This window comes from Megascapheus bottae, chromosome 20 (assembly GCF_031878675.1).
Source record: "Megascapheus bottae isolate mThoBot1 chromosome 20, mThoBot2.hap1, whole genome shotgun sequence".
NCBI classification, from domain to species: domain Eukaryota; kingdom Metazoa; phylum Chordata; class Mammalia; order Rodentia; family Geomyidae; genus Megascapheus; species Megascapheus bottae.
Genome location: NC_143528.1, coordinates 38,414,590 through 38,441,484, shown reverse-complemented (window position 1 = coordinate 38,441,484; position 26,895 = coordinate 38,414,590). Strand labels below are relative to the sequence as shown.

Below are 26,895 nucleotides of genomic sequence, written 5' to 3'. Positions count from 1 at the left end.
GTTCTCCCCTCCCCCCCAGCAGTCTTGAGCAGACCAGGAAGGGCTTAGGCTCACCCCTTCAGAAGACTAGAGAAGCCTAGACACTGAGGGGGTTCCTGGCTGGCCTCACCCCATTCATGCCATGCACATTGTCTCAGTGGGCTCCACCCCAGCTCCAGGTCTGGGAAAGCCTCTGGCTTCCAGGTCTTCCTGGTGAAGGCTCCCCAGGGCACCTCGCTAGGTCCAAACGCAGGCTTTCACTCCCAATTTGGGGCTACGGGGAGCTATGGGTGTCATATGGCTGAGGGTGAGGGCAGGTGGCAGGGTTTGGTGGGCCTCAGAACATCACCCATATGTTCCATGTTCACCCACCCAAAGCTTTGCCCACGCACAGCCTGGCAGTAGAACAAGCAGCCCAGCACTTAACCCTTGAGCAGCGTTGGAAAGGCAGCTTCCAAGCAGCCAGTTCTGACAAAAGTAACTTCAGCCACACAGGCACCCTCACACAAGACAGAGACAGAGACAGAGACAGAGACAGAGACAGAGACAGAGACACAGACAGAGACAGGGACAGAGACAGAGACACAGAGACACAGACAGAGACACAGACACAGAGACACAGACACAGACACAGACACAGACAGAAACTGAGACAGAGACAGGGACACAGAGACACAGACAGAGACAGAGACAGAGACAGAGACAGAGACAGAGACAGAGAATTAGCTTTCAGTCCCCCTTGCCGACAGAAACTCAGAATATTCCTCCAGTGTGGGAGAGTGGCAGTGACCAGGAAGGGGTGGGAACTTAGCCCACCCCTGAGGCAGGAGAGAGGGGATGGAGGGGGGGGGCGCAGGGGCTTCTTAGAAGGACAGAAGCTCTAGTTGGGTTTGGACTTCCTGGTCTGATCTTTCTAGCGCCTTCACAGGGAGGTCCCCGCACTCCAGCCAGGAGGACAAAAAGGGGGAAACACCCTTCGGTTTTAAATGAACTACTACTACTAATAAAATAGAAGTCGTGTCCCCGCCGAAGGCTGGCAGCCCGGCCGCTCAGACTTGGTGCTCCGGGGCTCCAGGAACAAGCCCTCCCGCCCGGCTCCCCGAGGGCCCAGGGCCGTCCACCCCGACCCCAGCTTCGGTCCCCACCACCCCGAGAAGCCGCGGCGGGACCGGAGGGACTCACCGGAGCGCGGCGCGGGCTGGAGGGCTCTCCGGGGCCGGCCAGGGGCGCGGGGGGCCGCGGCTGGCGCGGGCCGGTGGCGTGCGCGGGGCTCCCGCGGGCTGAGGCTGACAGGTTGCTGCCCCCCTCCTCCGAGCGCTAACCACACCCCTGCGGCTCCCCGCCCCACTTCCTCCCCGGCTGGGGAGTGCCGCGTGGGCCTGCCCCACCTCTACCATAAACTCTCAAGTAGACGCCGCCTCCGATTCCCCGGGGCGGGCGCCGCTCTCTGGGCCCCGCACCCCTGCCCGCGCGCGCGCGCGCGCTCTGCGCCGTGCCTCAGTCTCCCCGACACCCTCCAGGGGCGCCTCGGGGAGTCAGTACCACCAGGGGTCGGTAGAACGGGCCCCCGGCTCCCTTCGGACCGTGGGGTCCCCACTCTCCCTGCCTCCCCAGAGACATACCATGGAGAGAGGCCCCGACACTGGGGGACGGGTGTGTACTTGTGTCACCAGGAGGAAGAAACTGAACAGGAAGGCCTTGGCCTTCTCGTCTGGGTGTCCCACCCAGGTCTACAGCCAGGCATTCATTGCTCACCTACAGAGGCTGGCCAGTCTCCTCAGGAATTTCTCCCAGGCCCCATGGTTACTCTTGAAGTCTCCAGTGACTCCTTCATTCCCTATAGCTACGAAATCTACAAAGTAGGAATCCTTACAAGCATTTATTTTTGTGTCTGTGTGGTGTTGAAGATCAAACCCAGGAGACCTCATATTAGGTTCTCTACCTTTACGCTGCAAACCTGCCCCAAGCAACTTTCAAATGCTATTGAGGGCTTGAACTCAGGGCCTCACCACGCCCCTCTATCTTGCTGAAAGCTTGTGCTCTACCACTTAAGCTGTGTCTCTCTCACACAACTTTTTGGAATCTTGCAGACTTTTCTGCCCAGCATGATTCTGAACCATGATGCTCCAGATCTCAGCTTTCTGGGTAGCTATAATCACTGGCATGGACCACTAGCACCAGGCTCCAAGCATCTTTCTTATGCATCATTTCCCCCCCTAGACCTCCCTACCATTTCCATCATCCCCAATCTGGCTCCGATTATCTTTGTCTCCTGGCTGGGTGTTTGGGAAAGGTCCTTCTACTCATTCCCCCACCCTTCCACTAAGAGTCATTGGGGCTGGAGCTCCGGAACGTTGTCTGAGGCGGTGACAAACTTTGGAGCTGGCATTTGAAACCACAAGAATGGTGTAGATGGTCTGGAGCAAGAGGGAGTGAAAGGGTGGGTGGAGTAGAAGCTACACAGGTAACCTTAGGAACATGTTTTTGAAGGGAAGGGCCACATTGTCTACTATTCCTTTGTCTCCACCTGATGATGGAGCCTGGAATGGCCATTTTGGTCTCAGCTCTGGCTGAGGTCAGACAAGTTCCATGGGAGATGAGGTCTGAACCCTCAGTGCCACCCAGCACCATGTACAACCCAGACAGTCTGGATCTAGGTGGATGTGTAGAGAACAAAGAAACAGTTGAGTTGTACACATGACTGCGTTTGCACTGTGATATTATGATATATCAAGAACTTGTGATACAAACAGATAGATCCCAAACACCGGGGAAGCTAAGGAAGGAGACTAGTGAGTCTCTCTCAAAACAAACGAACAAACAAAATATTAGATAGATAGATCATGAGTTTGAGGTTGGCCTAGAATACACAGCAAAAACAAAACAACAAAATAAAAAGGAAAAAGAAATAAAAGGAGAAATGTGTATCTGATCACTGCCTGGGGTTCCTGGCTCCCCAAAACCTTGAACATCTCTGGTGGGAGAAGTGCCTTTTGTACACCAATGGATTATAGTCACTGGAGACCTATAAATGAACTCAGAATGAGAGCTGTTCTCAGAAAGCAGGTCAGAATTCTTTTCAGCCCAGGCAAATCATGTCCAAATTGAATTACGGGCCATCGTGCAGAGCACTGTCTGTTGCTGGAAAGTTTCCTGCATCCGAGATGACTACTGCATGGCATATGAGAGCAGGAAGAGAAAAAAGAACCATGCTTCCACCCCCCCACCACCTTGCCTCCATCAACATCCTAATGAACCTTCAATTTAAGCCTATTTTTTTGTTGTTTTTTTTTTGGGGGGGGGTGGGGTTCTAGGGCTGGAACTCTGGGCCTGGGCATTGTCCCTGAGCTCTTCAGCTCCAAGCTACTGCCCTACCCCTTGAGCCTCAGCCTCACTTCCCATTTTCTAGTGGCTAATTGGAGATGAGTCTCATATTCTTTAGTGCTGGGGCTGGCTTTGAACCATGATCCTCAGATCTCAGCCTCCTGAGTAGCTAGGATTACAGGCGTGAGCCACTGTGCCCAGCTCCTATGTTCTTAATACACAGTAAATAAGCAAGCAAAAGGAGACAGAACACTATCTGAAAAAAAATCATGTGAACAAATCCATGAGTAATAGCATCACAAAGAACCAAATACTTAGAAATAAGCTTAACCGAAGTGGTAAAACATTTGTGTACTGAAAGCCACAAAACATCACAGGAAGAAATTATAGGAGACATAAATCAATGGAAAGACATCCTAGGAGACTTATACTGTAAGGCAAACATTGACCAAATCAACCTAAATACAGATTTAATGCCAGTCGATCAAAATCCCAGCACTATTTGTGAATAGGAAAATCCATACTAAGATTCATGTGGAATCTCAAGGGACCCCAAGTAGCCAAAATAAACCTTAGAAAGAACACAGTTGGGGGTTTCACTATGTACAAAGATATAAGATAGAGAGTGTTGGCATAAAGATGGGTAAAGATAAGACGTTTTATGCGGTGAGAAGTTCTAGAGGCTGGTGCATAGCAACGAAGAAATAAAAACGTAATATCACCAAATTGCATACTTAAAATGTACAGGATGTTAACTTTTATGTTATATATAGTTTACAATTTCAATTTTTAAAAATGTATCCCCGTTAGCATTATTTGTACGATGGAATTTCACTTTAACAAGTCCATATGGGGCCACGCACAACTATGCAGACACTCCTGCCAGACACTCCTGCACTCCATCACTCTCCCTTATCCTTAACCATCACCCCAGACTCGCCCAACACAGCCTCATCAACCCCTTTTCACATGTGTACATAGGATATTTATTCCTCTCACTCAGCTGCCCCTTTCCACCCGCATCCACATCCGTCTGGTCATTCTCTTACCTTTTGTGTCTGCGGATTGTCCAGTCGGGGTTTACCACCGCATTTTTAACTCGTGACTATCAAATAATCCTACTGACCACCTCATTTATTCTCACAATGTAAGGCAATTTTAATGACAAGGCAAGGAAGAAAGCTCTGCATGGTTTTGAACTCCTTGCCCTAATGGTGACAGCCAAGAGCAAAGCCTGCACTTGTCTGAAGGACCTCTTCCCCGTCCCGTGTGCCTCGGGTCGGCCCTGGTTGGTTCCATGTGGTCAGGATGGTCTTGGTCGGTTCCCCAGTCTGGTGAGGAAGCCCTTGGAGCCTTTTCGCAGGTTCATGTCAGGATAGGATGCCCGGGGTTTTCCCGTCTGCAAAGTCTCACAGAAGTCTAGAAAGTGAAGCATCTCAGGTCACAGCTGAGAGCCCAGGTGAAGAAGAAGAGAGATTTTTCCCAGGGAATTTTCCTGCAGTACATGGGCTCCATCTTGTGGCTCTTTCACTTGGTGCTGAAAAGATTCGTTTTTGAAGCTGGTGCTTTGACAACCTGTTGGGTGAGGTGGTGTAGGGGAACCCGGCTGGAGAACCCGCTTTCCTCTGGCCTAAGAGACAGCCCGGCCCCGCCGCCTCCGGGCCAGGGCTCGCAGGGCTCGCAGGGCTCGCAGCGCTCGCAGGGCTCCCAGGGCCGCTCGACGACCGTTGGCGGGTCCTTGGCGGGAAACCCGGGTGGGCGGAGACTAAGGGCACCAAGGCCCGCCCCACTCTCCCGCGATTCGTCGCTCGCCTCGGAAGCTCACCTCGTGATTGGTCAGCGCTGCCGTCGCTCAGCCACCTGGAGGCAGGGGGCGGGGGAAACGTTCCGGAGCCTGCGGGCTGAGGCAGTTGCGCGTCGCCTGGGAGTGGGAGTGGCAGGCGCGCGGTCACTCCCGGAGGCCCGCGGGGCTGCTGAGGCCATGGAGTCGGACTCGGCCGCGACTCCCGGGCCTTCCTCGGGTTCTTCCCTCAAGGAGGAGCTGCTGTGCGCGGTGTGCTACGACCCTTTCCGGGACGCGGTGACCCTCAACTGCGGCCACAACTTCTGCCGCGAGTGTGTGAGCCGCTGCTGGGAGGAGCAGCTGGAGCCCGCCTGCCCGGTGTGCAAGGACCCCGCGTCGCCCTCGGCGCTGCGCACCAACCACACCCTCAACAACCTGGTGGCCAAGGTGCTGCAGGCCGAGGGCGCGTGCGGGCCCGGCCGCCGCCCCGCGCGCCGCTGCCGCCTGCACCGCGCCGAGTTCTCCCTCTACTGCCGGGAGGACAAGGAGCTGCTGTGCGGGCCCTGCGGGGCCGACGCGCGCCACCAGGACCACCGCGTGCTGCCGCTGGAGGAGGCCGCCCGCAGTACCCGGGTGAGGCCCGGCGGGACCCGCGCCGCCACCCCGAGGGGCCCCCCGACCCCAGGTGTCCCCGCGGTCCCCACGACGCGACCCCAAACATCCCCGAGCCTCGAGGGTCCCAGCGGTCCCCACGCGTCCCCGCGGTCCCCGTGATCCCCACGCATCCCCGAGGTCCCCACGACGCGACCCCAAACATCCCCGAGCCTCGAGGGTCCCAGCGGTCCCCGTGGTCCCCACGCGTTCCCGCGGTCCCCACGACGCGACCCCAAACATCCCCGAGCCTCGAGGGTCCCAGCGGTCCCCGTGGTCCCCACGCGTCCCCGCGGTCCCCACGACGCGACTCCAAACATCCCCGAGCCTCGAGGGTCCCCGTGGTCCCCACGCGTCCCCGTGATCCCCACGCGTCCCCGCGGTCCCCACGACGCAACCCCAAACATCCCCGAGGCCTCGAGTGTCCCCGCGGTCCCCGTGATCCCCACACATCCCCGCAGTCCCCACGACGCGACCCCAAACATCCCCGAGCCTCGAGGGTCCCAGCGGTCCCCGTGATCCCCACACATCCCCGCGGTCCCCACGACGCGACCCCAAACATCCCCGAGCCTCGAGAGTCCCAGCGGTCCCCACGCGTCCCCGTGGTCCCCGTGATCCCCACGCATCCCCGCAGTCCCCACGACGCGACCCCAAACATCCCCGAGCCTCGAGGGTCCCAGCGGTCCCCGTGGTCCCCACGCGTCCCCGCGGTCCCCGTGATCCCCACGCGTCCCCGCGGTCCCCACGACGCGACCCCAAACATCCCCGAGGCCTCGAGTGTCCCCGCGGTCCCCGTGATCCCCACACATCCCCGCAGTCCCCACGACGCGACCCCAAACATCCCCGAGCCTCGAGGGTCCCAGCGGTCCCCGTGATCCCCACACATCCCCGCGGTCCCCACGACGCGACCCCAAACATCCCCGAGCCTCGAGAGTCCCAGCGGTCCCCACGCGTCCCCGTGGTCCCCGTGATCCCCACGCATCCCCGCAGTCCCCATGACGCGACCCCAAACATCCCCGAGCCTCGAGGGTCCCAGCGGTCCCCACGTGTCCCCGTGGTCCCCACGACCCCAGGCGTCCCCGAGGCCTCAAGCGTCCCCATGACCCCAAACATCCCCGAGGCCTCGAGCGTCCCCGCGGTCCCCGTGATCCCCACGCGTCCCCGCGGTCCCCACGACCCCAAGCGTCCCCGAGGCCTCGAGCATCCTCGCAGTCCCCGTGATCCCCACTCGTCCCCGCGGTCCCCACGACCCCAAGCGTCCCCGAGGCCTCGAGCATCCCCGCGGCCCCCACGACCCCAGGCATCCCGAGGCCTCGAGAGTCCCCGCGGTCCCCAAACGTCCCCGAGGCCTCGAGCGTCCCCGCAGTCCCCATGATCCCCACGCGTCCCCGCGGTCCCCACGACCCCAAGCGTCCCCGAGGCCTCGAGCATCCCCGCAGTCCCCGTGATCCCCACTCGTCCCCGCGGTCCCCACGACCCCAAGCGTCCCCGAGGCCTCGAGCATCCCCGCAGTCCCCGTGATCCCCACTCGTCCCCGCGGTCCCCACGACCCCAAGCGTCCCCGAGGCCTCGAGCATCCCCGCGGCCCCCACGACCCCAGGCATCCCGAGGCCTCGAGCCGTCCCCGCGGTCCCCAAGCGTCCCCGAGGTCTCAAGCTTCCCCGCAGTCCCCACGCGTCCCCGAACGTTCCCAAAGCCCAGAATGTCCCCGCGACCCAGAGCGTCCCCGTCGTCCGAGCGGCCCCGAGACACCACCCTGCCCCCCCCCCCACGACTTCGCCCAGTCCCCGCCACCCTGAGCGGCCCCGGATGTCCCCGAGGCCCTGCGTGGTCTGAGCCTTCCCCACCAACCCCGCACTGTCCCTCCCCGAGATTCCGAGCGGCCCTGTGACCTCGCGCTGTTCCTGCCATCCCGATTGTCCCCGTGATCCCGCAACTGGCCCGAAAGTCCCCTGTGACCCCACACCCTGCCTGCCACAGCTTTTTTTTCTGGTGGCTTCTCTGGCTTAATTGTATCCCAACTCCCAACTGTGTCTCAGGTACCCCCGACTCCTGAATGGGAGGAGAGGCAATGGCAAATAGGCAAGACCGCACCCCGCCCTTTTCTGAAGGGGCCAAGTCAGGCAGCCTGTGTGCCCGTGGGTTGTGGTGCAGCCCCAAGACAACCTGGATGATACCCATGAACTCCCAAGCCTAGCATCAGTTGAGAGGTGGAGGAGGAGCCCAAGGTCCAGCCCAGGGCAGGGGCAACTTGGAGATGCTTTCCTCCCTGGAGCCCACAGTTGGCACTGTGCCTTGTTGTGGAAGAAGCCTCTGGCAGTAGCGGGCTAGTTTATTCGGAATCTCTCTAAATATACTAAGGAAGAATTTAACAGGGCCAAACAAACACGGAGTAGTTTTTGTTACAGGATGAGAAAATGATTGGAAAAGTGTTAATTTAGTTCAGAGGTTTACTGTGGTGGTTTTGTTTTTTAATTTAAAAGCTAAGTGTGGGAGCCTTATACACGGGGTTGAACTCATGGGCACTGTTCCTTAGCTATTTCGCTCCACGCTTGGTGCCCTGCTACTTTTTGGTTTCATTGGTTAATTAATGATAGGAGTTTCACTGACTTTCCTGCTTGGGGCTTACTTGAAATGCCAGTCCTCAGGTCTCTGCCTCCCGAGGAGCTAGGATTACAGGTATGAGCCACTTGGCTGGCTTAAAAATGCTTTGACCCTTCACCCTTAGAAACGTATTTTCCATTGTGACCACTTATGTATCAACTGAAAAAAATGAATTTCTGAAAATGTTGTATTCTGGCAGTTTTTTACTATGCTTTTAAAAAAATACAAATTAATTTTTTTCATCACCTACTTATAATTGAGTCAGGCCAATGGTTTGGAGAACACTGGTTAGCTGTCAGTTATACTGAAAAGGAGATAGTTCAGGAACCCCCAATACCTGTTTCTAGGCCCCTTCTTTCCTTTTCTGCAATAACTTTTATTTTCAAAGTTGTATACAGGGCAAGGAAAGTAGCTTAGTAATAGAGCCCTTACCTAGCATGTAGAGGGCACTGTATGCTTGGGGTACTGACATGTATGAACTAGGTTCTATCCCCAGCACCATAAAAAAGACATTACAGTTCCATACAGTTCCACATTTGGGCATAGTTCCAACGAAGGTGATGGAAAGATGACATCAGTATACATATTTGAATAAATAACCCTGTTTCTTAACTGTATTTATTAACCAGGATCCACAGCACTGTTTTCCACTTGAACTGGCAGAGGGGCCTGGTCCTCACCTAGGAGAGCTCATTTGGCTAGCCTGGGGACTTGTGACTTACTCAATAGGTGAACTGAGGATCAAGTCCTGATTAGTTCTGGTGGAGCTCGCAGAAGTACAGATAGGGTCGTACAGTATAGGAGCAATGCTGAGAACCCTCAGGTAGATCCCCCACTTTAGGCCCAAGCCTGGATGCAAGGTATAGAGCCATCTTGCCATTGTCTGTAGATGCCTTGAATTGCTAGGTCTCAGGTAGGAGATGAGCTAGCTAATAGTTCCTTCCTCAGAAGTGCTAGGCAGGTTAAGGAGGCAAAGGAAAGGTATTTTAAGCAGAGGAAACAGGACACGGAAGTCTGAGAAAAGGAAAGCCTGTCCTTCTAGGCACCAAGAGAATTTCAGAGTAGTTAAACTGGGAGTGGAAATGCAGTCAAAGCCAGGAGGCACAAATTGTAGGTATATCTCCACTACGGTTTAATGTAGAAGACTGGTAGTGTGAGATCTGTAATCATACAAGATAATGTCTGAAGGAGCTGGAGAGGTCTGGTCCCTGAAGATCTGAGGACAGCGCAGCCTGTGTTAGCAGTGGAAAATGGACTAAGTAACTTCTTCCAGCCTTCCCTGACTACTACCTGTACTCAGCTTTCAATACAGTCTTTACAGTTCTCAGATGCAACAGAGCACAGTTATTGCCTACTCGTCAGGGCCTGTGTCCTGGGCAGAGGGGATCTCATTCTGCTCTGTATTGAGGCTCCTGAGGGACTGAGCTGCAGGACTATATGCCATGTTTGATACCTGTTTTATGACAGGTATCAATCTTCATGATGAATCTGGAAGTCAAATTTGAGTTGGGTAAGGATGAGGTCTAGATGAGATCAAGTGTATTTTTGTATACTTACCTGATATGTGATGAGAATGGAATGATTAAATATCAGTTTGTTAATAATCACATACCACCTTACATAATGCTTGTGGTTATTTATAATTAATATCATTAGAATTGTTATTTTGATTATTTTTCCAAAGACAACCCTGGAAAACATTTCTTAGAATGTAGAGAAGAAAAAAATAAAGATGGAGGGGAAATGTCAGGTTACTAGATAGAGGTATGGCTCAGTGATAGAGGACAAGTGCCCACTGAGTAAATGTGAGATCCTGAGTCTAAACTCCAGTTTGGGAGTGGGGATAATAAGCCTCAGATGTAAGTTTGATATTTAACTTAAAACTCAGTGGTTCTTTCTTTCCCTCATCTCTCCCCATCCCTCTCCTTCAGTCTTTCCTTTCCTTCCTTCTTTCTTTCTTCCTTCCTTCCTTCCTTCCTTCCTTCCTTCCTTCCTTCCTTCCTTCCTTCCTTCTTTCCTTCCTTCCTTCCTTCCCTCCCCCTCTCTCTCTGAAAGAGGATCTTAATTTTTGTAGCTCAGGCTGGCCTCCACCCTAGTGAGTACTGAGATTACAGATGCCACTACCATGCCTGGCTCAGAGTGGTCTTTAGGAAGTCTATGAAGGTCAGAGGTGAGAGATAAAATTTAAAAAAACAAAACTAGAAAGATATTGAGTTTGTCAACTAAAGTCTTTTTTTTTTGCCAGTCCTGGGCTTGAGCTCAGGGCCTGAGCACTGTCCTTGGACTTTCTCAAGGGTAGAGCTCTACCACTTGAGCCTCAGCACCACTTCCGGCTTTTTTCTATGTATGTGGTACCGAGGAATTGAACCCGGGTCCTCACGCATGCTAGGCAAAGCACTTTAACCACTAGGCCAAATTCGCAGCCCCTCAACTAAAGTCTTTCACAACATCCAAGTGACCATAATCTGCTGTACTATATGACCAGCTTGAGAGAGATCAAGCCATCAGCCTTGTCTATCCACTTGCACCTAGCATAGATGGAGGTTTGGTTAGAAACCTCCAAGGTCCCTTTACGTTGCAAATGTGTACTTAAAAACAAGAATTTAAACAGGATTTGAGCTGTGCCTATAGTACATGGCTCAAGTGTGTTTAGTAATATAGTTGTTTAACTGAGATTCCAGTTGTAAATGTGCTTGGACTCCAGCCCTAACTCCCTGCCTTCTCATTCCCCACATCAGGCCAAATGTAAGAACATGGAGCATATACTGCAGCAGAAAGTCAGGACCTTCAGCAGCACACGGAATTCCTATGAGGCCATGGCCAAGCACAATCAGGTAAGTAAGTGACTGAGCTAAGTGGGGAGTGGTCAGACACCACAGACCAATAGAGATAAGTTAGAGTCAGCCCACCTTTGGCTAACCTTGCCCCTTGGGTAACTGTTGACTCAGAGTTGACCTCAGCATTGATGGTTTTGTTCACGGTGCCTTTGGATAGTGACCTGGTCCACTCTGTCTCTAACACCTGGACATACAAGGCCAGCAGCCACAGGATGGCCTAAGAAGCCCTCTGTGCCATCAGCACTTCTTGTGTGTCAGATGCTACAGTTTTTTCAAGCCTGTGGGATTTGGTCTTCTTCAGTGATTCCTTATTTACTTTCACACCCACATCCACTCCATGGCAGCCTTAGACCCCTCATTTCTTAAATACATAATGTTTGTTGCCTTCACTGTCAAATCTCTCATCTATATCCCACCCAGTTCTGCTTTTGTTCTGCATTCCACTGTCTATGTACTGGACATCAGCCAGTCTCGTACTCTACTTAAAACTGCTCAGTAGCGTTGCATTCCCCTGAGAATGCAGTGCCATCTATGCCTCTTTCTGTGTTCAGTAAGGCTGTGATGTGCCCTGCCTGCCTGGTGTTGTCTGCTTCTACCACCTGCCCACTCTGTTCCTTAAATGGCAAGGTCTCCCCAGACCTCTCACTTGGCATCTTGCTCAGCTCACTTTCCCCTCTGGGAGCTTTTCCTGATAACAGACTCACCGTCATGTCTCCTTGCTTTATCCTCTTCAAGACACTTCATTATTTATCATCACCTTTATCTTTCTTTCTTTTTATCTCCTTCCATCCAAATAAAGGAAAGTGGATATGTTATTCCCATTATCTTTAAGTTCTTGGCACATTGTAAATGACTAAGAAAGAGCTTGTAGCAGTGGGGTTAAGTTCCATAGCCAGGTGATAATGAGGCTCTTTCTTGAGCCCAAGCCTTGTCAGCGGACACACATACTGGAATGTTTTTCAGAGCAGTATCAAGCAGCCTAATCTAGTGTGACTCTGTTATGGATATGTCCAGCTGAACCATAATTATGAAGAGCATTCACTTTAAGAGGTGATAGAGCAGACCCACATAAACCATGTTGCTATAATCTGGAGAGGCAAAACAGAAGGAAGGCATGTGAACTGTGGTGAACTGTCCTTATAAGAGTAGTAACTCTCCAGTAGACAGTCTTTCACTACCAGACCCAGTTCTTCAGGTAAGCTTCTTAGATCCTGACAAATGTATCTCCTGAATCTGATTCTTTTAACCCTTTTGGATAAGGTAAAGTATAAATGTATCCAGCAGATGTTTCTGATGTCTTTGAACCCACAAGTTAACAGGGTTTCTACTAATTCATTGAATTATTCTGTTATATGTTAAAACCACAAACATAGATTGAGCTTACTATCAGAAAATTACCCATATTGATATTGCTGGAAGACACCTTTCAAGTTGTTTTTCGCATCATTGTCTTTACTTTGATTTCCTTTTGTGGCTAAAAATCATTTGAGTGGCTTGCCATGGGGCAGGATTGGACTAGCCATACTAAAGGTAAGATCTGTCAGCATCCCAGATACTGGGGAACCCTTGGCTTCCTGTGGGGGGAGGGGTCAAGATTTTTGTATAGCCCCAAGAATTTCAGTTTGATTGATGCTTTTCTTGTTAAATTCCATAAACCCATGAATGAAGTATGCATCTCAACATTTACTTCTTTCATTGCTAGCAACAATGATGGCTACAGGTGCCTTGGCACTACTGATTTTTTCCTGCCTTGTTCGGTTCTTTCTTCTTTAAGATAAAAATTGATCTTCCATCCTCTCTACTGTGTATATTATCAGTCCTTTTAGCCTGAAGTTTCAATAATGATATCTGCTGTCTCTCATTTACAGTTTTTATTATTGCTAAATTTGTGCATCATTTCATAGCATCAGTTTTTTCATATAAGTCTTTTCAGTGAATGTAGTTCATGTCCCTTTTTGTTCTTGAAATATTTATTTTTCTCCTAGTGTGTTTTATATAGTATTCAGACCATCTGTAGTCTGTCAAATATGTTATGAGTATAATATATGTATATATAACTGATCATGGGGCTTGAACTCTGGGCCTGGGCACTGTCCCTAAGCTCTTCAGCTCAAAACTATCACTCTACCCCTTGAGACATAGTGCCACTTTCAGTTTTCTGGTGGTTAATTGGAGATAAGAGAGAGTCTCACAGACTTTTGTGCCCGGGCTGGCTTTGAACCGTGATCTTTAGATCTCAGCTCCTGAGGAGCTAGGATTACAGGCATGAGCCACCAGCACCAGGCACATTATAAATATTTTTCAAGTTTGTCATTTCTTCAATGAATTATTTTTGTCATCCTTTCAGAACCATAAATGTTTATTGTATTTTCAATCCCCAAATAATATTACTACCTACTTTAGGTAAACATACATTTTGAATTGTTTTTCTAATAGTTGTCTTATAATTGTATATATTTAATTGTATTAATAATCTTGCAATCTGAAAGTCCTTATTTTTATTGTTTTCATAATTCAGTTATCTCATTCCTTTATGCATTCCAAGTTTCATGTTATGCTAAGGAAGGTTTTACTCATTCCAAGGTAAGAAATATTTCTTTGCTTTTTCTCTAAGTATTTAGGTGGTTTTTATTTTTCCTTCTTTACTATGTTTTGTATTAGGATTTGGAGTGTAAATATTACTGAGTGAGTTTTAAAAGAAATATGTCATTTTTACTAAAGTCCTTTCACCTAGATTCATCTAAGGTCCTAGGATTTGAAGGGAAATCACTTATAAAAGTTTCTTCTAGGGCCGGGAGTTTGGCCTAGTGGTAGAGTACCTGCCTTGCATGCACAAAGACCCAGGTTCAACTCCTCGGTACCACATACATAGAAAAAAACTGGAAGTGGTGCTGAGGCTCAAGTGGTAGAGCTCTAGCCTTGAGAAAGTCCAAGGACAGCACTCAGGCCCTGAGCTCAAGCCCAGGACTGGCAAAAAAAAAAAAAAAGTTTCTTCTCAGGACTGGGAGTATGGCCTAGTGGTAGAGTGCTTGCCTAGCATGCACTAAGAGTCGGGTTCTATTCCTCCATACCACATACTTAGAAAAAATGCTGCAAGTGTGCTGTGGCTTAAGAGGTCGAGCTCTAATCTTGAGGAAGCCCGACAACAGTGCTTAGGCTCTAAGTTCAAGCCCCAGGACTGGTAAAAAAAAAAAAGTTTCTTCTAGTTTGCAATAATTTGTTTCTGTGATTCAGAACTTTCCTTGTTGTTCAACCTAAATAAGATTCGGAAGAATTTTTTGCTGTTGTTGTTGGTCATGGGACTTGAACTCTAGGCTTGGCGTTACTTCTGAGCTCTTCAGCTCAAGGCTACCACCCTACCCCTTGAGCCATTGTGGCATGTCCAGTTTTCTGGTGGTTATTTGGAAATAAGTATCTCACAGACTTTTTAGTGCCTGGGCTGGCTTTGAACAGCGATCCTCAGATCTCCACCTCCTGAGTAGCTAGTGGCATGAGCCACCGTGCCCAGCAGATTCAAATTTTATGTAGTGGAGGTTATAGGACTGAGGTTGAGAAGGACAGCTATAAGCAATGATTTCATTTAAAAAATATTCAGGACAACTGTTTATTCCATTTGTAAGATGAACTCAAATTCCCATGATGACCCATGATATCACACTGAAGTGTGGAGCACAAGTGCTTTAGGTCACAAGTACTTCACATGAAGTCTGAAGGTCGCTAGCTGGAGAACAGATGAGGTCCCTACATCTGACCTTGAACCCTCTGCTCTGCTGCAGGTTGAAACTACCTGGCTGGAAGGTCGCATTCACCAGGAGTTTGAAAAGCTGCAAGAGTTCCTGAGGGCAGAAGAAAAGGCTACCTTAGACATGATGGCTCAGGATAGCAAAGAGAAGCAGCTGCTGATGGATGAGAAGATAATGCAGCTCTCCCGAGAGATGGAGGCACTGAACCGAGAGATTAAGCGGCTGAAGGTAGAGATGAGAGAAGATGACGTTTCCTTTCTCCTGGTAAGGGGCATTAGACCACCAGCACCAGCCAGCTCACTTTCCCTGTGACTTTTTGCAATTGGCCCCATTGAGCTTGTGCTGTGGTTGAGACTTGAAGTCCATTAAAGCAGTCTCAGGAGCCTCCTAGGGGGTCTTTTAATTTTCTGTGTTATTATTTGATTTTTTAAATTTAAAGTGTGTTGATTCTCTCCTTTGCACGCGCGCAGGATTGTATAGATTTGTGCAACCATCATATCAATCAATTTTTAGAACATTTCATTACCTTAGTGAAAAGCTTCATACCCTTTGGCACTTCTCCCAATCCCCTAGGAACTCTACTTTTTCTCTTGTATATTTGCCTCTTGTAGGCATTTCATACAAATGCAGTCATGTATTCTGTGACTGAATTTCTTTTTTTTTTTTAATTTTTTGCTTGGAAGTACTGAGGTTTAACTGAGTCTCTCCTTGCTAAGCTGATTCTCTGCCACTTGAGCCTTGCATATCCCAGATAGCTGATGGTATTGAGCATCTTTTCACATGCTTATTGGCAGTTTAGATCTTCCTTGGGAAAATGTCTGTTTGGACTCTGTGCCCACTTTTTAATTGGATTTTCTTTTTAATGTCTAGATTTAAGAGTTAAAAATATATATAGGGTCTTTGTCACTTTTAGCTCTACATTTACTACTAAATCTACTTTGAAGTTTAAAAAAAATCTTGTGTAAGATTAGGGTCCTACTCCATTCTTTATCATGCTAATATCTAGCTGTACCAACATCATTTGGGAAGATGGTTCTTTTCCCTTGTTGATCTTGTAAAAAAAAATCATCTGACAATAAATGTGAGGGTCTATTTTGGCCTTTCAGTTCTGTTCCATTGCCTCACATCTGTCCTTATAATACCACATTGTTGTGATCACTAACGTTTTATAGCAAGTTTTGAAATTGCAGTGTGTGTGAGTGCTATTTGTTCTTGAATTTCTATATGAATTAAAGAACTGGCTTTTCAGTTTCTGCCAAGAAGGCTCATAGGATTAGTTAAATAATCAATCACATTTTGTGATGCTAGAGCCTCATAGGTGCTAAGCTAGCTCTCTCTCCCTGAGCTACCTTCTCAGCCCTGGCACATGAGATTTTGATAGTGATTACATTGAATTTATAGATCGACTTGGGCTGTGTTGACATCTTAACATTATCAAGTCTTCTGATGAATATCCTTTTGAGACCTGAAAGTTATATACTTTCTCTGCTTTTTTTTTCTTTCAGAAACACAAGACCCGAAAACGCCGGTAAGTTAAGTCTGGTGGGGGGGTTTGGAGTTGTGGGGGGGACATAGGTAGAGAAATTAGGGTTGTACAATCCAGTGGATCCCGGACAAGGCAGGAATAATCAGATGGAGAGAGCTCTTTTTCAAGGCATTCCAATTCTGCTTATCACAGAAAAAGTGAAGAGTCACTGTCCAGCTGCAGGGATGGAAAACCCAGGCTTGTGGCTTGTGTTTTTTACTAGTCACTTAGACTTGCTCCTTGATTGGCCTCCTACCTCTGAAAGCTTCAGAACATAGGGCTGATGGCCGTTGAGCTCTCTAGGTGAATATGAAAGAACTGTGTCTTTGTGCAAGCTGTCAAAAATGGAAGAGAGTACTTCAAATAGAAGTGAGTTCTCTGTCACTAGAGATACTCAAGGAGGGGCTGTAGGATACCTGGATCTATAGACATAAGCATTGTTAAGTCCTCTCCAACTATTGAGCAGATGTGTGTAATTTCTGCCCATAAGAAGAAGTCTCACTGCTGGAGAACTTCCTATATGTATCTTTCTCAGCTGGGTGGGAGAATCCTTAGTACAGAATCAGGAGGGGTGTGGCAGCCCATATGGCGATTGGTCCAGACCAATTTGCTTTGAGGAAAGTAGTGAGGAAATTTAAACTTTAAATAAGAGACCCAGTCTGGTTGCCCATTTTCGGTCATCCCACTTCAGTCTGGGATTACTGGGCCCAGACCCAACCATTATGCCCAGTCATCAATTCCTAGGCTCTTCTTCACTCTGGATCCCGAGCCCATCCAGCCTGGCATGCTCATTGATGTCTGCAAGTACCTGGGATCTCTGCAGTACCGCACCTGGAAGAAGATGATTTCATTCATTGAAGTTGGTGAGTGGGGGTAGAGGCAAGTGTTTTAGGTATGGTGGGAGAACTTCAAGCTAATAAGGAGCCCACTGAGCTCACCTCTGCAAGGTCCAGCTCATTTTCCAGCTGGTGTCTTTCTAGCCTGGAAAAGGCCCTTTTCTTCCCTGCTTTTACCCGACAGCTCCATCCCTTCCTAGTAGAGCACCTTCCTGTTAAGGTCATGATTTTTCCTTCTCTTCAGAAGAACAAGTGCTTTCCTTTGTATTCAGAATCCTGTTTTCTTGGTCCAGCATCACCTCTCCCAAGGTGATTGGTATACGCACTAGTCACTGGGTCCAGTGTTCCAGGAAAGAATGAATGTCAGTGCTTTTCTGCTTATAATCAAAGGACCATAAACTGGGTAGCTTAGAATGACTGACATTTAGCCTCTCACAGCTCTGGAGGCTGAAAGTCCCATTGTCAGTCTGTGAGCAGGGCCATGCTTCCTCTGAGGCCTGTAGGGACGAGCCTTTTCACTTCTTAGTTTCTGGTTGTCACTGATAGTGCCGGCTGGCTCTAGCTTTGGCTGCAGCACTTTGATTCTGTTACCATTGTCCCATGGCATTCTCCTTTACGTATCTTTGTCTCTTCTTCTCTTTACACTGACATAGTCATGGTGGATTAAAAGTCTAATCTCAGCTTAACTAATTACAGAGAACCTATTCCCAAATCAGGTCACATGCAGTAGAGAGCTTTCCACATATCCTCATGAGAAATACAGTTCAAACTATGCCCATTCCATCAGCCTAGGCAGTTCCTGTCCACACTGGAGCAGGTGGGAGAGTGCTGGTCAGTGTAGTATACTGGTGATGTGAGCTGGGATCTGGGAGGGTGACTCGTTCACTGACTGTCCTTCTTCTCCTTCTGCCCATAGTGCCTATCACCTTGGATCCAAACACTGCCTCTGGCTGGTTGTCTGTGCATGATGACCTGGCAAGTGTCAGCAACCAACCCTACTGGAGACAGGTGGAGAATCCAGATCGATTTTCCTCAGCACCTGCCCTGATGGGCTCCCAAGTCTTCTCACAGGGTTTCCATGCTTGGGAGGTTTCTGTGGGTGGGCTGCAAAACTGGCGTGTAGGTGTGATGCGGGTGGAATCAGAGATAGGAGAAGAATGTTACACACGTAACTGCTTCTATGACACACGCTCGGGCTTCTGGTACCTGTACCATATGCGGGGTCAGGAAGATGACATGTGCATAGCCTCAGAACAGGGCACCGTAATTCTGCCCCTGCCCATGCCACACCGTCTGCGTGTTGAGCTGGAATGTGAGGACGGAGAGCTGTCCTTCTACGATGTTGAACGACAATGCCATATGTACACTTTCCACGCTTGCTTTGGAACAGTGCGGCCCTACTTCTATATAGGGCCCCCCCAGGGTGATGAGGCCCAAGAGCCTCTACGCATCTGCCCCCTTCACATTACTATCAAGGAGGAAGTGGATGGCTGAGATGCCTGTGGCTTATTAGTAGGTGTCATGCCACGGGCATCTTTTTTTGCTGCCTTCATTTCTTTTAGTGTTCTTATAAGCAAAAGTTGATGTGTTTAACTTAGTTCCTTTTTCTTATATTTCATTATATGCAATAAAATAAATAATAGTTTGTTGGTTGATGAGCATACAGCTTGTTTCCACTTCTTTGGCTCTTAGGGATGATGCTGCGATGGACGTATGTGTGAAAGTATTTGTGTGGCTATGTTACTAATTCTCTTTGGTATATACTTAGGAGGAAAGTTTTTCTGCATTTTATGGAAGGAAGCCCTAACCTTTTAAGAACTGCCAAGCTGTTTCCTATTGTAGCTCTATTGTATATTCCTACCAGGAGTGAATGTAAGAACATTATTCCACATCCTTGCCAGTACCTGTTACGGTCTTCTAATTTAGCCATCCTAGTGTGAATAAAGTAGTATGCCATTGTGACATTTATTTGCATTTCTCTGAGAGTGATTGATCATCTTTTTGGCCTCTGGATATAACTAAATGGTAGAGCATCTGCCTAGCATGCCCAAGGCCTTTGGTTCTGTCTTCCCCATCCTTCTACCCCCAAAGGTATTTATGTATTTATTGATCATTATATTATACTTTCTTAGGAGACTATCTTGAGCCTTTGGCCATTTTTGTTAATCATAGGGCATGAACTCAGGGCCTGGGCTTTTCTCTGCTCAAGGTGAATGTTCTACCCTTTGAGCTACAGCTACACTTTAAGATTTCTGGTAGTTAATTGGAGATAAGAGTCTCATGGACTTTCCAACCCTGGCTGGCTTCAAACTGTGATCCTTAGATATCGGCTTCCTGAGTAGCTAGGATTACAGATATGAGCCACCAGTGCCCAGCTCCTTTGATTTGGTGGGGGGGGTGGTAGGTCATGGGGCTTTAACTCTTGGCCTGGGCGTTGTCCCTGAGCTCTTTAGCTCAAGGCTACTGCCCTACCTCTGGGCCTGGGCATTGTCCCTGAGCTCTTCTTGTGCCTTTTGAAGCTCACCATCACTTGGCTCTGCTTTTGTGTGTATGTATATCACACAGGACTCCAATCAGACAGGCTCTTGCTGGTGCACTTGGGCATTTTCACAACAGTGTTTTGTCATTGTCATGTCCTGGCTATTCTGGTTGCATTCACCAGCTCCCTGGGGCCACCTGAGCACCTCCTTCCTGGCTACAGCTTGTCCCATTAGCAACAAGGATTGCCTGCAGAGTCAGTCACATGTACAGCCTTTCAGACCTGAGTCCTGGCACCACTTGTGAATGCCAGTCCCCTCTAGGCTCCTTGAATCTCCACACTAGTCCCTAGTTATTTCTTAGTGAGAATTTAGTGCAAAATAACCATCCTCAAAAGCTCCACAAAAACCAGATGTTGTGTTTACATTACTTGAGGCTCAAAGATAGAAGGATTAAGTTCCAAAACAAACTTGGGAAAAAATGGAAGACCCTATCTGAAAACAAACTAAAATCAAAAGGTCTGGGTAGTGTGTGGCTCAGACTAGTTAAGTGTAAGTCTCTGAGTTGAAGGCCCAAGGTTGCCAAAAAAACAAGTACACAAAAACTTAAATTCAGATTCCCTTTTAAAAATTTTATTGTTGGGGTGATATAAAATTACATTCATCCTGTAGCGGGCACATTACTTCTTGAACATTGTTATCTCTTCCCATGTTTTTCTCCCACTTTCCTTCTCAAATTCAGATTCTGGAATCAGTTGCTAACCCTGTGCCGGATGAGATTCACGGACTTGAACATGGTTCTGAATGTGGGTTCTCGCAAGAAGAGTAAGGGTGACAGCATCTGCTCTAATCTTTTGGGGAGGCCTAAAGGGTGTCCAGTGAAGCAACTTTGGGTGAACATTCCAGCTAGTCTATCATAAACCTAGCATAGACTTAGAACATGGAAGGTGGGAGAGTTTGTACGTTGAAATTATGATTCACAATGATGACAAATCCCAAAGAAAAAAACTGAAAATCAGAAGGTATATTTGGAGTTCTCACTTCCATCAACTTTTTAAAAGCAAGACTATACACACATACACACGTATATATGCATACACTTAGAAATCTTCAGCAACATGGGGAAAATGTGGGAAAAGAGTACGTTTTAATAACAAAATGCAGGTTCATAGTTAAATGCATAGATGATACAAAAAGACAAGCAGGAACTTGACAATCTGTGTGTATTTGATTAGATAATATATTTATGAGGCTGTAAATGCCAAAGGTACAAAATAAAGGAGCCATCACTTCCCTATCTCGGCTCCCTCCCTCAGTCATCTGTATCATTTTAGTTATCAACTTTCCATGGGTTTGTGCATAGCACATACTCTGTTTATGAATATATTCTGCCCCCTTCCTCCATACACTGCAATTTGAGAGCAGACTCCTATTTTGTATCCCAAGCAACCCAAGGAAAAGGCAAAAACTCAAAAGGATGCTATTTAAATTTTTCTCCTAATGGGAGAGATTTATCATTGATGTTCGCATGCAATCTGTTCAATTGGTAAATTTCACTTTTTGTTTCTGTTTAAATATTTCTTCTCCCTAAGGTTTCAAAACAAAGAAAAAGTTAAAATGTGAAATTCAAGGCACATAAAAAATCCCAGTCTTCACAAAAGCATTTAGTAGTTAAAAAGCTGAAATAGGAGATCAACAACTTGGCTTCAAACTCTGACTGAGCTCTGTGGGACTCTAAAGAGGGCTTGACCTATGCCTGGGGTGGTGCTATAGGTGGGTCTTCAAGAATCTGAAGATTTGTCCTGTGCTTTGAGTTTGGAGGAAAATAAAAATCCCATATGAAGAGATAATGTAGTGAGGAACAGACTTTGAGAGATTGCTCATGAAACTACTAATCAGATCAAGCCCTTCAAAATTGTGTTGTCATGTTCCAAGATGGCTACTGCATGTATGAGATTAAGAGCAGCCAAGTGCAGCCTCACAGCCACTGGGAAGATAATCTTAACAGCTATTTGGATTGGCTAGAGACCACTGTGCACGATGAGCAATGCTGAAATCATAGCCTCCCTTCCAGGTTTCAGAGAAATGCAGCATCTTCCTATGGCCTGTTTCACCCACCCTTGCACAAATATGAGGGCCAGGAAGAAGGTTCAGTAAGCCCAGAAGTCTGATGGTCAGGTCATAGGGAAGTTTTCCTACTCTTGTGTACTGTTGCTCTTGTTTGTGAGTGTCACTTGGATGGGTTTTATTTGCCAGGGAACAGGCTGGGAAGGATAGGAGATTCAGTTTCCATGGATACTGCTTGGCATAAGGTGGTTCAGAGACAGTCCGGGAACACTGTGGACTGAGAACATAAAGGCACATGGGTATGAGTTGGAGAGTCTGGGGAGTCACTCCGTCCCAGCTCATTTCTCATGGCCTCCACACTCTGGAAAGGTGACAGCAGGTACCCCAGGAAGAGAGGGAGGGGAAGCATAAACAGTGTCCCCACAGGGCACAGTACATACTACCTGTGGGGGCCCATCCACTCCTGCTGTTCTTTACCTCCCAGCCCTCAACCACGGACACAGGCTGCCCTTGTTTAATCTGCCTATTGCAAGAACTGCCCTACTCACAACATTTGTCCTGCCTGCTCTTTATCTTCATCCTCACAGGTAAGAAGCAGGCCTGTGAACTCTGGGGACTTAGCAGCTACAGAGCTAGACCTCATATGTGAATCCAGAGTTGCTGACCCCAAATATTAAACCATTTTCTGAGAGTCGCAGCAGTAACTAAGACAGTTGTGTTTGAAGGCTTGGCCTAAGACAGACCATAGGGGTAAGTGGAAAAATGGCCTTTGGGAATTCTGAAGGCGTGGGGTTACAGCTCAGTGGAAAGAATGCTTCAGAGAAGGAAGGTTGGGAATCTCTTGACTACCAGGCTTCCAGCTTGAGTTACACTGCTGGGCATGAAACCTGGACTAAAGGTAAGCATGTGAGTTCTGGTGTTTGGGGGAACTCTGAGGTAGAAGTACAGAGAAGGCCAAGGGACACATCTCTCTCACGTCTGGATGGGAGAGATGAGTTTGGTAGTGATCCATTATTGAGGCCACGGGAGGCTGAGCTCTCACACAAAATGTCAGATAAGAGAATGAGGCTGAGACAAAATCCATTTGAGAGGTGGAATTCTGTTTAGAGACTAAGGGATGAAGGGCCAGGCAGAGACAGACATGATGGAAGGTAGTATACAAGAAAACATAACCATAAAAGCTATGTTGAACATGGGCAAATGCTGCCAGGCAACCAGGTAAACTGAAGATGGCAAATAAGTCACTGGCTTAAGATGCCCTGAGTGGTTTGTAGCTCCTGTGGGTGCCCCCATGCTAGCAAAGCCAGAAGGAACGTTTAAATTATCCATCATCAACCAACAATGCTAGGCATCCAGCCTACTAGCAGAGATGAAAAGGAATGTCCCCCACGAGCTGGCTGATGGAGCTGGAGTTTGGTCACCCATCTAAAACATTGCCTTTCCCTCTCTCTTGCCTATGGAGCAGATGCTGCTGAGGTTCTGATGCTGGACTTTGGGCTTGCATCCTGGTGGTCTTGATGGCACTGTGGAGTCCTGCCCCTGAGTGAAGCCAGTGATCATTTTCTTTTGCTCTCCTGACAGCCTGGTGTCAGCTTTGGGAATTCAGTGTAGAATGCCCGCCCCCCCCACGGGGTTCTGTGAACAGAAGCACAGCAGGATTATTAAGGGAATGCATAAACAAAGAGAGAAAGTGAATTTTGGAAACAAAAATTGAGATGGTGGGATCTAGCCATTCTTTTCAACTTGGAAACTTTTTCCCCTCTCTTGTGTTGTCTTTATTTTGAGACAGGGTCTCACTAAGTTGCCTCAAACTATTGATCAGACTCGCTCCCCCCAGTGCCTGACTACAAATGTGTCCTACCATGTTGAGCTTGGAAATGATCTTTCTAGCAGTTGAGGATCAAGACATTATTTTAGAGAATGTTTATTCTCTCTAAATTACTTACACTTTTTATTAATCTGGCATATAAAACTTGTACATATTTATGGGAAAACATGTTATATTCTGATACATGTATATAGTGTATAAATTCCAAATCAGAGACATTACATCAGATATTATCATTGCTTTAAACCATTGCTAAAAACCTTAAACATTCTTTCTCCTGATTTGTATTTATTTAGTCGTTAGTACAGTGCATTGTTGTTATCTGTAGTCACCAAACTGGGCTATGAAGGACAAAGGAGGAAGCATGTCAGGGACCAGGAAAGGATGCCTGCAATCGTGGTGATTAGGCGCTTAATGGTGACGTCAGCTTAGGTTTTGCTTTAATCCTGGACAGGCAAGGCAAGAGAACACAGTGCCCAGGCTGCGTCTCAAGAGAGGAAAATAAAGAGGGAACGAAATGAAAGCAATGGCCGCGACTCCTAGGATATTATTCTCTGCAGGACGACTCTGGGTCACCTGCAACAAAACTACCCAGGGGGCAAAGAGGAAGGCCGAGCTCTGGAATGGAAGGGCCAGCACCAGAAGTTAGGGCTTCAAGGGCTGCTGGTGACCGCATCCACTGTCCAGGCACAGGCTAGAAGGTTCAGGTGTGTGGGCAGCAAGACCCTTGCAGAGATCACTTAGAGAGCAGAAATTACTTCCACTGAGCTGCTCCAGCCGCTGCCTCCAGAAGTCGTCTGGGTCTTAAGAAACTGACTAAGCCTGGATGGATGATGCAATTGGCTGCTGCTGCTGGCATGATGTCACTGTCATCCAATCTGAATTCAGTGCTCCTCCGAGGCAAAGGAGTTAATAAGGCATTAACTCTTCTGCTGCCATGGGGTCCCTCAAACATAAGGCCACTCACCTCTGACTCCTGTTTGACTCAGTTGCCCCAGTACAGGACTGAAGAGGTGAAGACGGAACGAAGCCAAATAAGATCAAACCTAGTGCCAAGGTTTTGTAGGTGTGTGAGTGTGTATGTATTTTCCTTTTAAGGTCCAAATGTTTACTTGGAAATTCATAAGCAGGATGGCCCAGAATTCCTATCCAGAATAATGCTAATAATCATTTTGTTTTATTTGGTTGTTTTATGAGACAGGCTCTTACTAGGTAGCCCAGACTGGTCTTGAACTCAGGACACCTGCTCCAGTCTCTTGAATGCTGGGGTTCTGATGGGTGTGAAACAGCACACCACACCACACTACTATTAAACATACAGCCTGCCCCCCAAGGCACACCTATATTACTAAACTAAATATTGTAAGTTTTTTTTTACAGTAATCAGTTCACATTATATATTTATGTGGTCCTTTTATTCCTGTACTGTGAATTTTTCCCATTAGCATTAATCTTAACTTTTTTTTTGCCAGTTCTGGGCCATGAACTTAGGGCTTGAGCACTGTCCTTGGCTTTCTCAGGGCTAGAGCTCTACCACTTGAGCCACAGCACCACTTCTGGCTTTTTTTTTCTATGTATGTGGTACTAAGGAATCAAACCCGGGTCCGCATGTATGCTAGGTAAGCACTCTACCACTAGGCTAAATTCCCGGCCCTAATCTTAACTTTTGAAGGACATTTCATAACCATTTTCTATATAAACAGCTATGTTATTAATTTTAGTGGTTTTAAGAAATTCTACAAGCAAAAAAAATCACATAACACAATTATATTATTTTGTAAAACTGTCCAATTAATGCCTTAGAATAAATTCCTAGAAGGGAAACTTTGGTTGTGAAAAATGGAGGGAGGGGAAAAGGAGGAAGAAGAAAGCTGATAGAGAGGTCTGGGGGAAAGGGAAAGAAGGAAGGAAGGAAGGAAGGAAGGAAGGAAGGAAGGAAGGAAGGAAGGAAAATACGTTGCTAGATTGCCATCCAGAAATGTCTAATTCTAATGCCAATTCTTTATGTTCTAAACAACTTTGAATGTTTTCCATTTTTAAACTATTGTAATCTATTTAATTCTTTGATTCCTTTATTACTAGGATCTTAACTATGTTTTCATGCATTCAGTGGTCTCGTATTTCCTTTCTGAATTATCCATGTTTTTTGCTGGCCTTTATGTTAAAGTAGTTGCTTTGTCTAATCTGTCTGCAAGATCTTTCAATCTGACATCATTTTTCTGAATCTTTTTTTCCCCAACCGAGGTGGTTGAATTGTTTCCTTTCTTTGCAATCTTGGTACACGGGCTTGCATGTTATGTGCCCTGACTTCTGAAACACACTTGGATAGTGTCTCTTTTCTCTTTGCAGGGCATACATGTGTATAGGGCACTCCTGGGACATGAGACAGGGCCCTGCCATCATTGCTGCTAATTTTTTGTTGCTTCTAAAGTCTCATCTTATTAATTAATTCAGTTCAATTAGCTACTTACTAGGATGTTTAATTTTGATTACTTTTGTTAAAATAATTAAAGTTTCAATCAAGAGACCATTTATTGACTAATACATCTATTAATTTGTTAAATGATTCATTTACTTAAAAAAATTTTAAATGAACAAGGATGCCCACTCTCTCCACTCCTCTTTAACATAGTATTAGAATTCCTAGCCAGAGCAATAAGGCAAGAAGCAAGCATAAAGGGGATCCAAATAGGGAAAGAGGAAGTGAAACTTTCCCTCTTAGCAGATGACATGATTCTGTATTTAAAGAACCCTATAGACTCCACTCCCAAGCTCCTTGAGTTGATTCAAAACTTTGGCAAGGTAGCAGGGTATAAAATTAACCCTCAAAAATCAACTGCCTTCCTATATGCCAACAATGAGAGGAACAATCAGGAAAGCAACTCATTTTGCAGTACCTAGGAATAAACTTAACTAAGAATGTAAAGGACCTTTTTGATGAAAACTTTAAAACCCTGTAAAAGGAAATTAAAGCAGAACTGAGGAAATGGAAAAACTTCCCATGCTCCTGGATTGAAAGAATCAACATCGTGAAAATGGCAATCTTGCCAAGGGCTATCTACAAATTCAGTGCAATACCCATCAATATCCCAATGTCATTCTTTAAAGAAATAGAAGAGGCAATCCAAAATTTCATATGGAATAATAAAAGACCCTATAGAGCAAAAACAATTCTTAGCAGAAAGAAAAGCACAGGAAGAATTTCAATACCAAACTTTAGACTCTACTACAGAGCTATAGT

At 47.3% G+C, this 26,895-nt stretch overlaps 2 protein-coding genes across 5 annotated transcripts in view; one reads left to right on the top strand and one right to left on the bottom strand.

Moving 5' to 3' along the window:
• Nucleotides 1-1,300, bottom strand: part of Ptk2b (protein tyrosine kinase 2 beta) — a 97,149-nt gene extending 95,849 nt beyond the window's left edge. For all 3 annotated transcript variants that reach the window (XM_090353638.1, XM_090353642.1, XM_090353639.1), the window contains exon 1: nt 1,162-1,300. The gene's annotated coding sequence lies outside the window, so the exon portion shown is untranslated. The remainder of the gene's footprint in view (nt 1-1,161) is intronic.
• A 3,931-nt stretch (nt 1,301-5,231) lies between these two features.
• Nucleotides 5,232-18,945, top strand: Trim35 (tripartite motif containing 35). Of its 2 annotated transcripts, none has more exons than XM_090353644.1 (6): nt 5,232-5,719; nt 11,080-11,175; nt 14,955-15,149; nt 16,427-16,449; nt 17,191-17,309; nt 18,199-18,945. In XM_090353644.1, exons 1-6 carry the CDS (start codon nt 5,285-5,287, stop codon nt 18,774-18,776), a joined length of 1,446 nt encoding a protein of 481 aa, XP_090209770.1. In that variant the 5' UTR covers nt 5,232-5,284; the 3' UTR covers nt 18,777-18,945. The 2 variants fall into 2 exon arrangements, with proteins under 2 accessions (XP_090209770.1, XP_090209769.1); XM_090353643.1 differs by having other exon boundaries at nt 14,955-15,185.
• The last annotated feature ends 7,950 nt before the right edge of the window (nt 18,946-26,895 follow it).

Coding starts and splice junctions, on each gene's coding strand:
- Trim35 (XM_090353643.1), top strand. CDS start 5,285: ATGGAGTCGGACTCGGCCGCGACTCCCGGGCCTTCCTCGGGTTCTTCC. Junction 11,176..14,954: donor CCATGGCCAAGCACAATCAG/GTAAGTAAGTGA, acceptor GCTCTGCTGCAG/GTTGAAACTACCTGGCTGGA. Junction 17,310..18,198: donor GATTTCATTCATTGAAGTTG/GTGAGTGGGGGT, acceptor TTCTGCCCATAG/TGCCTATCACCTTGGATCCA.